The sequence below is a fragment of the Lycorma delicatula genome, chromosome 2, assembly GCF_047948215.1.
Source record: "Lycorma delicatula isolate Av1 chromosome 2, ASM4794821v1, whole genome shotgun sequence".
Classification (NCBI taxonomy): domain Eukaryota; kingdom Metazoa; phylum Arthropoda; class Insecta; order Hemiptera; family Fulgoridae; genus Lycorma; species Lycorma delicatula.
In genome coordinates, this window is record NC_134456.1 from 104,494,337 (window position 1) to 104,507,891 (window position 13,555).

At 27.4% G+C, this 13,555-nt stretch overlaps 1 protein-coding gene across 1 annotated transcript; it reads left to right on the forward strand.

The window, feature by feature from the left end:
- The first annotated feature begins 4,599 nt into the window (after positions 1–4,599).
- On the forward strand, positions 4,600–12,976 carry LOC142320228 (ejaculatory bulb-specific protein 3-like). Its single transcript, XM_075357926.1, has 2 exons — positions 4,600–4,810; positions 11,763–12,976. The coding sequence occupies exons 1-2, from the start codon at positions 4,600–4,602 to the stop codon at positions 12,005–12,007; spliced, it is 456 nt and encodes a 151-aa protein (XP_075214041.1). The 3' UTR covers positions 12,008–12,976.
- Positions 12,977–13,555: the final 579 nt, after the last annotated feature.

Below are 13,555 nucleotides of genomic sequence, written 5' to 3' on the forward strand. Positions count from 1 at the left end.
AGCTATTCTGGTATTTCTTTTTAACTACTAATTTTTCACAGTCGTGTAAAAGAACATTTTTGGAACAAACAAAATCCTCAAGTTTTTTAGTTTTTAGTTTCAAAATAGTCTCCCTTAAGTGCAACACACTGCTTCCAACGCTTGATGTACTTTTCAAACACAAGATCTAGGCCATTTTACGAAAACATCTTGCATTTTCCTCGAAGGCCTTAACGAGATCTAAATTTTTCTCAAATCTTCAGATCTTTCTACACCTCTGACAACAGCCAGAAGTCGCACGAAGTAATATCTGGGCTGCGCAGTGTGGGTGAGGAAGCGTTTTAATTTTTTTCCATTTAAAAAGATGTCGGAGATTAACTGAGCGGCATGGGGCGCTCCCATTATTGTGATGCAACAGAAACTCTTCAATTGTTTTTCAGAATGTTTTTTCTGAAGTGAAGTGAGTCAGCATTATCTTCATCACATTAGTGTACCAGACCATTCACAGTATCCCTGTAGGTACTCGATGTTGGTAAATGAATCCTTCATGATGACAAAAGATCATCATCATCATGACTTTACGCACACTGCGTACAGCTTTCGCTTTTTTCGAAGGGAGTGAAGTTGACTTTCGTCGGGAGCTTAGTTGTTTCATCTCAGGGACATAATGGAATATCCAAAACTCATTCAGGGATACCACATTTTACAAAAAGCTTGTTCCTTCCTTGTTATAGCAAGCCAACAAATAATTCTTTGTAGGCGAATACGCAGTATTCCATATGGTAAACCTTAAATGTTGCGAAACCAAATGAGAGGCAACGCGTTTCATATGCAACCGCTAGCTCAGAATATTGTATGTTTTTTTGAGGCGTGTAACAGTTCCTCCAACTACTGCACACCAATGCAGCGGTTTTCTTGAATGATAACGCTAGCTGTATTCATCATAACATCGTTTTCAACGTTCTCGATCAACCCGTTCTTGTCATGAATTCACGCACTCTCCTCCAACCAAAAATGCAGAATGTCACCGAAAATATGTTTTATGTGATCCACACTCCTCATTGAATGCTTCTTCCAACACTGTTTGTTTTTCGGAAGTTAATTTTTTTAACGAATACAAAACCGAATCGATATTCAGTTTTCGATATAGCTTAATGTGCTATATTGATTAAGCTATAACTAATATAGAGTCAACTATAACTTACAGCGTCTAAGAATGTACTATTCTTACATATTTGAACATTGATCGATATTTTTTTCCTAGTAGCCGAAAATTAGTACCATTACTTTTTGGACCGGCCTCATATAAAAGAAGCATCAAACCAAGCTTGAGATGGAAATGAACGGTAAAGAAAGCTTCATTTAAGAACAGTAAATCGTGGATTCTGTTGAAATAACTGTCAGAGAATAAAATCAGTGGAGTCATTTTGTGACGTCTACACGGTAGGAATTAACAGGAAATAGATAAATGAGAACTATTTAGTTCTAAGATAATTTACTTCTAGAATAACTTATTACTACTTTTCTCGTCTTAGATTACCAGTTAATTTTAAATTTAGTCGAATAAACTAAAAATGTTTAATGTTTATTTTCTCATCTGTCTTTATTCTAATGATTTATTTTGCAATTACCTTTCGTTATTACTTTAGTTCCTTAGTTATTACAACAACCTTCCTATCTAGTTAATTTTTATTTAGTTTCTTATTTATTACTTAACTTTCTTTGTCTTTATCATGTTTTCTTAAAAAAGCTTATTACAAACTTCTCTCCAGCCTTATGTACAGTAAGGAGTATTTCAGTTATTTCGTATTCAAATCTATTTCACCGGAACGATCCGGAATAAAACACTTTTAAATTGAATCTCATTTTTAAAATATTTATTACTTTTTTATCATTTATAATAAATAATGTTTTAAGCCAAACTTCTTTCAGATGTTTTATTTTTCATAATTTTATAATTATTTATAGAAACCTGAGAAATTTATTTATTTATTTGTAATTATTTAACATAAACGTTTACGAATAACTGAGGTTTTTTATTCTATTTTATACAAATGATAATACTTACATGATAATTACATTAAAATTGTATGACTTCAAGTTTTTTTTATCTTTTCTTACCTGAAAAAAAAGAAAAATTGTCACTAATAGAGAATCTTTTACGGTAAAAACATTATAATAATTTTAGAAGCTATAGATAAAAATATGAGAGATTAGACTTATAATTTTTCCATTATTTAAGGTTATGTGTGTATGATTACTTACCTTATCAATTCTGAAGGGGTTGAGTTAACAACCCTCATCATTAATATTATCAGAAGTCATACAAAGTTTTGCCAAAATTATTACGTAATTGTGTGCTAAGGCAAGAACTTTATAGATAGATAACAAATTTTCCGTATTCCTTCAGAAGTACACGCCGTCAGATAATGAATAAGTCAACTATTATCTAGCATTATTCACCCGGGTCTCTAAGATTGTCTTGATATAAACAACAAACAAAAATTGAACAAACTACATATACAGGTTATTACGTAATTATATAACACACCATGTACTGATTTCACTAGTAGCGTTATATTTTCTACCTTTAAGCATTAATAACTCAATTAACAATAGTAAAATATCCCGTGTGGTATATTTTATTGCCCACTTAATTTTCTCTTTTAAAAATATCTAAAGAAAATGAATCTATCTTGTAAAGTTTGCTTTTAAAAGCAAACATCAATTATAAACCTTTTTTAATGTTTTAACAATTACTTTAGGAATAATTAAGATAGGTATAGTTATATTTTTAAATGTATAAAAACTATGTTCACCTAAATAAACATAGGCATGTAGTTATTAAAATCAATCAATATTATGACAAGGAAATGTGGTAATTACAACAAAATCTTTTAAAATAACTGCTGTGGAAAGGTAAAAGTACTGTAACCCCATTATAACATTCACTAACATTAACATTACATAACATTCACTTTGCTCAAAGAATGCAATAATATATTACAATTATATATAATTAATTAAAATAATGAATGCATGGATGAAGTCCTACGCACGAACTACCGCATGAAAATAAACAAGAACAAAACGAAAGTAATGAAATGCAGTAGAAATAACAAAGATGGACTACTGAATGTGAAAATAGGAGGAGAAAAGATTATGGAGGTAGAAGAATTTTGTTATTTGGGAAGTAGAATTACTAAAGATGAACGAAGCAGGAGCGATATAAAATGCCGAATAGCACAGGCGAAACGAGCCTTCAGTCAGAAATATAATTTGTTTACATCAAAAATTAATTTAAAAGTCAGGAAATGATTTTTGAAAGTAAATGTTTGGAGCGTCGCTTTATATGGATGTTAAACTTGGACGATCGGAGTACCTGAGAAGAAAAGATTAGAAGCTTTTGAAATGTGGTGCTATAGGAGGATGTTAAAAATCAGATGGGTGGATAAAGTGAGAAATGAAGAGGTGTTGCACCAAATATATGAAGAAAGAAGCATTTGGAAAGATATAGTTAAAAGAAGAGACAGACTTATAAGCCACATATTAAGGCATCCTGGAATAGTCGCTTGAATATTGGAGGGACAGGTAGAAGGAAAAAATTGTGTAGGAAGGCAACGTTTGGAATATGTAAACAAATTGTTAGGGATGTAGGCTGTAGGGGGTATACCGAAATGAAACGACTAACACTAGAAAGGGAATCTTGGAGAGCTGCATAAAACCAGTCAAATGACTCAAGACAAAAAAAAGTAATAAATAATTAATTATATAATAATAATAACATTCATGAGATAATGTGTTCGTTAACTTCTTTTCTTTTGCCAAAACGAAAAAAATTCAATAATAATTTTAATAATAATAATTTTTGGATGAATTATTACTACTGCAAAAATGATTAACTAGAAGATTTATTTTCCAAAAAACTCCTAAACTGCATGAGTAAAAAATGAGAAGAGTTTTCTAATCAAGGGAATTGATAGGGTATATTGTAGAACACTTTCCGCTTTTTAAACAGGTACAAAGTAATCAAAAAGAGTTGTTTTCTATCATTTTCCTCAGAGTTTTATATAATATTTTTAATAACCAAATAAAATTTATAGCTTAGCAAAAAATCTATAACAAAAAGTAATAAGAACACCGATTTTTATGATTTTAAGTTTCAAACTCTTCGGCAAAGTCATACCGTGCGTGACTAGTACAGCAAAATATTAATCGGCTAGTTGGTTGCTAATTTTTAATCAGCATGGCCAATAAATATTTTAGTTTTCCCATATAAAAACTTTTTTTTATTTAAAATAACCAAATTTATTTTGTAAGAATTAGCGTCAATCTTCCAGTAATCTTTTCTCCACAAATATGGCAATAATTGCTCTGAGTATATGTGTTTAAACGCAAACGCACATGTATGATTTTTCATAAGCAAATTTTGTGCTGTAAGTATTAGTTTATGCTAACATACTTACATGCATAATTGTACCTGTTATTATCATGTAATAATAATTACATATCAGTTAATAATAGTAGCAATTTAAGAATGATAGCATGACTGTACCGGATGTAGTCGTAATATAATATAAGTTGCGAGAGCGATAAAAGCAATCTTAAAAATAAAGCAACATGAGGGAATTAATTATTATATTGATGTTATCAGTTATTCAAGGGAAATCAGGATATTGCTTAGAACCAGATCCTGATTTAGCTATTTTCGATAAAATGTTTGAAAATGTCGATGTAGGTTCGATATTAAAAAATCATCGATTGGTTGATTCATATTTAAATTGTTTCTTAAATACAGGAAATTGTTCACATTTTGGACACGAAGCAAAAGGTCAGTTTTTAATTTATATTATAATCGTTATTGTCGTAATTCATCCGTCAGATACACAAAAATCATTAATTTTCTGTTTCATTGCAATATATTTTATATTACTTTTTAATGGGTATATAATTTACAAAATTTTTCAGTTATATTTTTACACTACAGATTTTTCTGAAACGATAAATTAATCATTGTAAAAATTGTAATGAAAGAATAATTATTGTTGATATAAATAATAATATTACATGTCATTTAATTTTTTTCTGCGAATTAGGATAAATAATTTTTTTTTCCATTATTTGTTTATAGGCGCATTAACAATAAGATATATTAGCGACTTAAATAAGTAAACATCAAACATCGGATAAAAAATGTCAAATCAGGCCATGACCACTAGACTATTTTCATTACGCACACAGTACTTCGTAAGGGACACACGTAAACAAAACCGCTAATTTGAGTTCTTCATCCTACTATTACAGAAAACACAACAGTCTTTTGACGATTATTCTTATTGTATATTATATTATTATTATATATTACCACAGTAGTGGTAGCGTCTCGGTCTTTCATCCGAAGGTTCCGTGTTCGAATCCCGGACAGGTATGGCATCTTTCATAAGCTACAAAATTCCATTTTCATATCCCACGCACAAGCTTTGAAGCTTGTGCACATAAGCTTGAGCTTATGTGGTGATGCGATCAAACAACAAAAAAAAGAAGAAAATTCTATTTGTTTTTTAATATAATTTTCATTTATTATAGTTTTTATAATATTATAATTGAAATATAATTATAAACTTAACCGTTATAATCATTTTAAGAAGTAAATATTTCTTAAAAATCTGTTTGGAGATTTTTTTTACAAATCAGATAAAATGAAACCGCAGAAATATAGTTTGAAATATAAGGTAAACTTAGTTCATAATAAACTCAGAAAAATAAAAATAAATTTAAAAAATTTTGAAATTAGATGTAAAGTAAAAAATGGAAAATAGTAATTCTTTAATTATTATAATTACTTTATTTTATTAATTCTTCATAAAAATCGTAGATTTAGGATGTGGATTATGAAATGGAGTTTTTAGTGTATAAAAACCGTCAAATATGAACCCGCAACTACCAGATGAAAGACTGAAAAGCTATGATCGAAGTCCGATTAATAATAGGTATGTAAAATTGTAAAAATTCCCTACATGTTTGATGTTGAAATAATTTTACACATATCCAGTTTTTAATGTACATAGATATTAGATCAGACAGGGTTTGGTCTTTTATTTATTTGTATCATTCAAATACGTTGAGTAAGATGTTATCTTAAATTTATAATATTATTATGTAATTATAAACTGTGTAAATAAAAAAAATTAATCGTAATTTGGAACCAAAAATTAATTCCTTAAATACACTGTAAGCCTTGACAGAACACTTTACGTAAATTCAACCGCCAGCTGGGACCCAATATGGATTTGCTTGTTTGTTTTTTTCTGGGCGAACAACGAAATGTTATCACTACTCGTACGTATGGTACGGAAAATAATTATTTCGATTTGTTTATTAACTGATTATTTTACTTGTTTTGAAATACTGTAATTAGTTCTTTAGTTCTTTAGTTCTTTTGCCAGTTTTTTGTTTTTCTCATTTCTAAATTTTTTAAGTTCGCGAATTATTGGGTTGCGTAATTTATAATTCAATTCAGATCATATTTCGCGCAATTCTACTTTCATTTTTTATCTATGAGTATATGGTTGTTTATAATAAAAAATTTCCAACTTATGATTAACTTATTCAGTTACGTATTCATTTAATTCCATTACTAACATTTGCAATAATTTTTTTTATTATTTTAGGTCTTTTTATTCAAACAAACCAAACATAATCTGACTATAGTCTACTATAGTTATAATACAATAATATAACATTCTTATTAAAAATTATTCTTTTTTGTATAATTTTGAAGTAAGCTTCTTTATTAGCAATTAACAAAAACTAATTTTTAATTCAACTCGGTCAGACAACCAATTTGGTTATGTTTTTAATTATTATTATTTTTATTTTTATTTTTTTTATTTAATAAAATTATGTTTGCATTGATGGCAAATCATATCAAAAGTTATTACTATTACTACTACTCTGTAAGCTTATTTAGAAAATAATAGCTTGGCTGGTTATCAATTAAGTTAAGCAAAATTATCTCCGAGGAAAGTTATCGCAATACGGACATTAGATTCAACAAATTAATATTACCCAAACTACGAGTATATTTTACAGTCTTATATATACAAAAATTCAGTTACATGAGGTTGTTAATAATTTTTTTAAAATTCTTCGTCCGTAAAATTATGAATTACTTACACCAGTAGTTCTCAACTTTTAAGCAGATACATTGAAAATGGTTTAAAAAATATATATCGGTGTATATTTAAAAAGCTATATGAATAATAAAATAATAAAAAGATATAAACAATATTTATATAAATAAAAATATAAATTTTCCTTTGTTCAAAATCTTAAATCTCCGAAAGTTCTTCACCGATTGCTTTGAAATTTTGATACAATGTTGCATTCGAATACCCGCGTTTTTATATAATTACTACTTATATACCTAAGATGTCACTCCTGTGATAGGTAAAAACATACTTTTTTTTAAAAACAGCTCTATCGATTGGACGTAAAAGCAACACACGCTATACTAAATATTTTACGATTCCATTTCAATGTTGAAAGAGGGAAAATCGAAAAAATAAAAGGGAAGAAGGTAAAAAGGGAAGAAGGGGAAATGGGGAAAAGGAAAACCAGGCAAAGGAAATGGGAAGGGAAAGGAGAAAAAATAAAATGGTAAAGGGGGAAAAGAGGAAGGGGTAAAGGAAATTAAGGGAAAGAGAAATAGGGGAAGGAAATGGAAACAAAGTGAAAGGGGGAAAGTGGGGTATGTGGAATGGGAAATGGGAGAAAGAAAAAGGGAATATTGCAAAAAGGAAAATGGGAGAAGGAAAATGAGTGAAAGGAAATGGGGGAAAGGTTAAAGGGGAAGGTTAAATTTTGTGAAGTTCCGTAATGTTCATTTTGTTAATGTTTTATCAAACTTTCAATTGTGTTCATTTAACCTATATATACATATATATAATAAATATATATATATTTATTTATTTATTATACTCAAATCTAGCAATAGCGAAGCATTGCCGGGTCTGCTAGTATTTTATGTAGTTAACTATGTACGCTTTTATGTACGTATTTACATACCTACGCTTTTGATTTAGATTCACTCACCCATTCTACCACTGTTTCTAACGAAACTTTACAGACTTTTTAACGAAGGTTCTAAAAATTTTCTGTCAAAATTTTAACATTCTAAGATTTATAGAAACTAAATGACGGCTTCCAAATAAAAATATCAATTACAGATAAACCACATTTTTTATTAATTACAAAATAGCTGATAAAAAGGAATAAAACAGATGATGTATTGTTAAACAGCTTTTCAAATTGAATAAAACAAGTTTATTAGCCATAACCATGACTAATTATCTAACTGTATTTAATTATTCTAGTTCTAATTATCGCCTGTTTTTAATCATTTAAAACAGATATTTTGTAATGAATAAAATATGTGTTTTATCTGAAATTGATGTTTTTATTTGGAGTCGCCAATTTTTGGTATAAATCTTAGAAGGTTGTCATTTTCACATAACATTTTTCATGATCAACCCACCCCACGGACCAAGGAAGATGAGGATGTATGTATGACAACGTGTGGTTAATTGAACCCCAACCACCATAATATATCGGACGAGGTAATCGCTAGACCAGCCCGGTTAATTTTATGTATATATAAAGAAAATTACATTTACATAAGTTTAAAAAGTAATCATTTAAATGTTTTTTTTAATAATCAATACAAATGGAAGAGAAAAGACTTAAATAAATTTAAATCACTGGAAATTATTTTAAAGAAATACCTTTAAATTTTTAATTGGTTACAAAATCAAAAGAAACAGAACAAAAATAAATTATAAAATTACTTGAATTTTCATGGTTGTTTATATACAGAAAGTAATATTGAATATATGCCAATTAAAATACACATTATTTATTATTACAGAAATATCTATTGCTATTTCCTTTCTGGGTAAACCTGACATAAAAAATTGTATGATTTCCTACTTTCTTCTAGCTCATAATAAAATTATTTCTCTTTTTTATAACAAACGTATTGATACAATCTTTATTATTAATGAAGTTCAATTGAAATGTGAGGTTTTTCCGTAGTTGGTTTTTTTGTATATTTCCAACAATTTGGTTTTTTCCTCTTTTAGAATAAAATGTAATAACGCAAAATTAAACACATAAACTTAATATTACAGTTGCCTTTTATAATTTTACAATTTATACGTCCACATATTAAATCAATACATATAATTTTATTACTTGTGTATCCATTAAACACAACTGTATTCACTAGAAACACAGCAATGGCCTAATACTAGAAAAAAAGACATATAGAGAAACTAATATTTTTAGGCATTTATCACAGCCTTATAAATTAAATGATCTTAATTTCAATTATATTATATTTCACTTTTTTAATTTTATTTTTATAAAACAATTTTATCACAGGCTTGAATATAATCAGACTTATTTTAAACAAAATTTAAATATTTAATACAATTCAAATAAATTTACATTAGTATTCATTAAGCATCAAACAATAACTTAATTATCTTAATTATCACCTTTAATGTGATTAGAAGCGTAAAGAGCTGAGAGGTCAAAGGGTTAGTTAACAAAGTGTACAGTTAGAGTTAGTTAAGAGTCAAGTACGTAGTTAACAAATACAGTTATAAATGAGTTTCTGTAATAATGTAATAAAATAATATTATTCAGTTTTAGAATTATCAGTGATTGATTATTTTTTTTTTTTTTATATTTCTAAACTTAGCTTCGGGTAATTAAGTTCAGTGGAAATACAATTTTTTCCTATTAAAGAATAGATTTATCGTTTACAGATAAAACTCTTTATAAAAAATGGATTGAATTAATCGCGTAGCAAGTAATACAGTGGTCTCATGTCTAATATCTATTTTTGATATTTATTCTTTATATCTTTGTTTTTATTTCGTTATAAATTGGAGAGTGCAGTTTACAAATTTTTAAAGTGTGCGTAATTAATAATTGAATATTATCGAAATTGACAAGGGAAAGGAAAAGCAAGCCAAAGTGGTAGCAATATATTACAACTTTCTCTAAAGTATAGCTGAATTTTGAATTTAAACGAGTAACTACTAATAATTTTTTTTCTTTCATGACAAAAGCTTTATCCTCTGCTGCTTCAGCATAACTAGAGAGAGATTTGAAGAATCTAACAGGAAGGGTGTAACAAACTTTAGGACAAGTTTTGCTGATTAAAATAAAGAATAAAATTCATATAAACAAGTTCGGAAACGCTTCGTTTACGAGTGTTGGTTGGCAAAAGATTTTACTCTGATTTTTGAGCCTTTTGTAAAATTTAAGGCAAAGTGTAATTCTTAAGACCCAAATTAATGGATTAATTTAATGGTGTATGAAATCTAAATTGAATAATTGAAGAAAAACAGGTCCCAGAGTTGTATTTTTAGTAGTTGTGAGAAATCTGTGGTAAAGGGCAAAAGACTGTAGTCAAAAACATAGTACTTTATGTTTTATGTAAAATAGTTTTATTAAATGGGGGATAAACACATAAAAGTTTTAAATTTGTTCAGAATTAAATTTTATAAAAAGAAATTCTTATGTATGTGCTTAGTTTTGGGATTTATTCATACCATTTTACTCACAATCAAATTCCCCACAGGTTTTGTTTAAACCTTCACACAGAAGGTTTAACAAGAAGGTGAACCACAGAAGGTGAACAAGAACATACAGTTCTTGTTCATTTAATGAAGTTATTTTATACTAAACTACAATATCGTGTTTTTCTACTTCAACCGATTGTGTTTTACCCCAGATTTTTTAAAAACTACTAAAATTCCATTCTACGACCTATTCTTTTTAATTTATTTTTTAAGGTCAGGTTTCATATAAACCCATTAAATTAAGTTAATTTTGTTCTCAAAAATTACAGTCTGATTTAATTTTACCAAAGACGCAAAAATCAGGACGAAATCTTTCACCAGTCGACACCCGCTAACGAACAGTTTTCAAAATTATGTTTATGTGAACATTTTTTATTTTCGTCAATTGAACATGACCTGAAAGTTTGTTATAATATTCGTGAAACAACCGGTATAGCTATCGGCCAAAAATTAACGTATTGGGTTTTTGCATATGCCAATTTTTCAAACCCTATTAATTCAAAAATTATCCAATTTTGTACCTACATTTTATTTTTTTCCGAAATTGTACTCCAAATATAAGTTATTAAAGTTAATTAAATTAATTAATTAAAATTGTTAAAGTTAAGTTATTAAATAAGTTATTAGTATTTATAAATTACTGTTTTGTACATTATTATACCATTAATATTTGTTAATGTAAATTAAGTTCTTTTTAAATGTAGGAATTAATATCCAGAATTAACCTCAAAACCGTTTGCTGATATACTAATTTGGATATATATTTCTATATTTTAGTAATTAATTTTTCTCTTACATGTCATATTAGCCTGTCATTCTTATATTACATTATTCTATCATATAAAAAAACGTTACATGTAATTTTCACAATAATAAAAATATTAGGTTCTGAGATCAAATTACGTTAATATTTTACGATCAAACTTTATTTCATTATTTTTTTATTCCACAATAAGATTTTAAAAATATTTGCTAATAAAAATATTTAAAATAAATTAATTAAACAAAGGGATATTTCAAAATTTAATTAAGAAAAGGTTTTATTAAATTTAATTTAGATTTTTCATTTGTAATAAATTATTTTTCTTTTTTAATCCAGTATAATGCTTATCTATTATTTATTTTTTTCAGTATATATACCAGAGGTTTTACGTACAAGATGTGGAACTTGCGGTGAAAATCAAAAAAGAGCTTTAAGAAATGGACTGAGGTTGTTTGTTACATTAAGACCTACTGACTGGGAAAAATTCCTTGATGTATATGACCCAGAAAGAGAAGAATGGCCCCACATCAAAGCATTCATGGAAGAAGAAAGTACTACAGTAAAACCCCGTATATCTGAATCAAATGATACGGAAACCAATTCGGATAAATGATAATTTTGTTATAAAATCATAGCTATACAACACAGACTTTAATAATAATTCTTATTTATTTAATGTGTGTATAAATATATAAACATTTACTGATTAGAAATAAATTAAATTTTAACGATAACATTAAATTGAAAAGAAATAAATTTCTATTTTACTTTTAATAGTGTTAGGTAATTATTAACAAAAACTGTTTTTATAGCAAAAAAAGTAATAATCTGAAAGATAAATATAATTTTAAATAATAAAAACGTAATGATTCATTTAAGAAAATTCATTTATATATTTTTGTAATAAAATCGTAAACAAAATTCCCAAAAACAGGAAATATTTTATACCACATTATTAAAATCAGAACCAAAACATTTATTTTACTTATTAATATACAGGGAAACTCCGTGGGATGTTAACATTATAAAAATATCACAAAAAAATGTAAGTAGTTTTTAATTGTTCAATAAAGATAAGAGGTTCTCAATTCGACATTTTTTTATCATTACCTAGTATTGGATTATTGTTTATGGATCTTTGCTTATGTTGTTGGTCTTCTATTGAAAATAATTTTATTCAAAAATTAAAGATAATTTTTTGAAGAACATAGAATAACGATTAATTAAAAAAATTATGCATATTTCATTATTAATGATTTTATTATTAATTTCTTTTTTAATAGATTGTAACCCCATTCACAATAACTAGCGGTCTATTTATATCATTTCTCTAGGTTTTTTCATGCTTTAATCAAATACCACCCATTTCGTCTTTTCATCCTTGAGCTGATTTTTTCACACATGCAACATTTTTTGTAGGCCCTATCAGTATTTTAAATAAAAATCAAATTAAAATATATTAGATACAAATTTAATAACAATACAATGTTATTTAGTAACAAAACAATGTTTGTTATTTAGTAACAATTTAGTAACAAAACAATGTTTTAGTCTTGTTAATTGTATTAATTTATTAGATTTTTTTAATAATAAAACCGTCTTTTGAAACATTCATAAAAGTAAACATTTAAATTTTAATTTAAGTCATCAAAAACTTATGAATTAGTAAATTGTTTTGTAATTATATTCCAATATGTGAAAACCTAAATTTTAAGATGAATTCTTTAAAACAAATAAAATTAATAAAAACAAAAACTATTATGTTTAGGAGTTTTTCATCCTGAAAACGGGAAGAAGTGATAAGATAAGTATAAGACTTTGTAGACTTCTTCACCGCTCTTAGTACATTATAAGTAAAACCCACGCCCCATTCTTCTTCATAACCACTCCCATTTTAAAGTAATGAAAGAGTACAATAAATCCATATGTAAAGTAAGCCTTTCACAATTTAGTCTGTAGCGTCGCCATCCCTGCATTTCTACTCACCAAGTTATAAATAAAAATTTAAAAGATGATGAAACGATGCGATGACAAGAGGGGTGTTATGATGTACGGTTAGGTCGGGGGTTGATACTGAAAAGGAATTATAGTTGAGTTTTGTCGTGACTCATCTCGGACTACACCCGTGTTTATGAATTATGCCTCTGCCTCTTAAACTGAA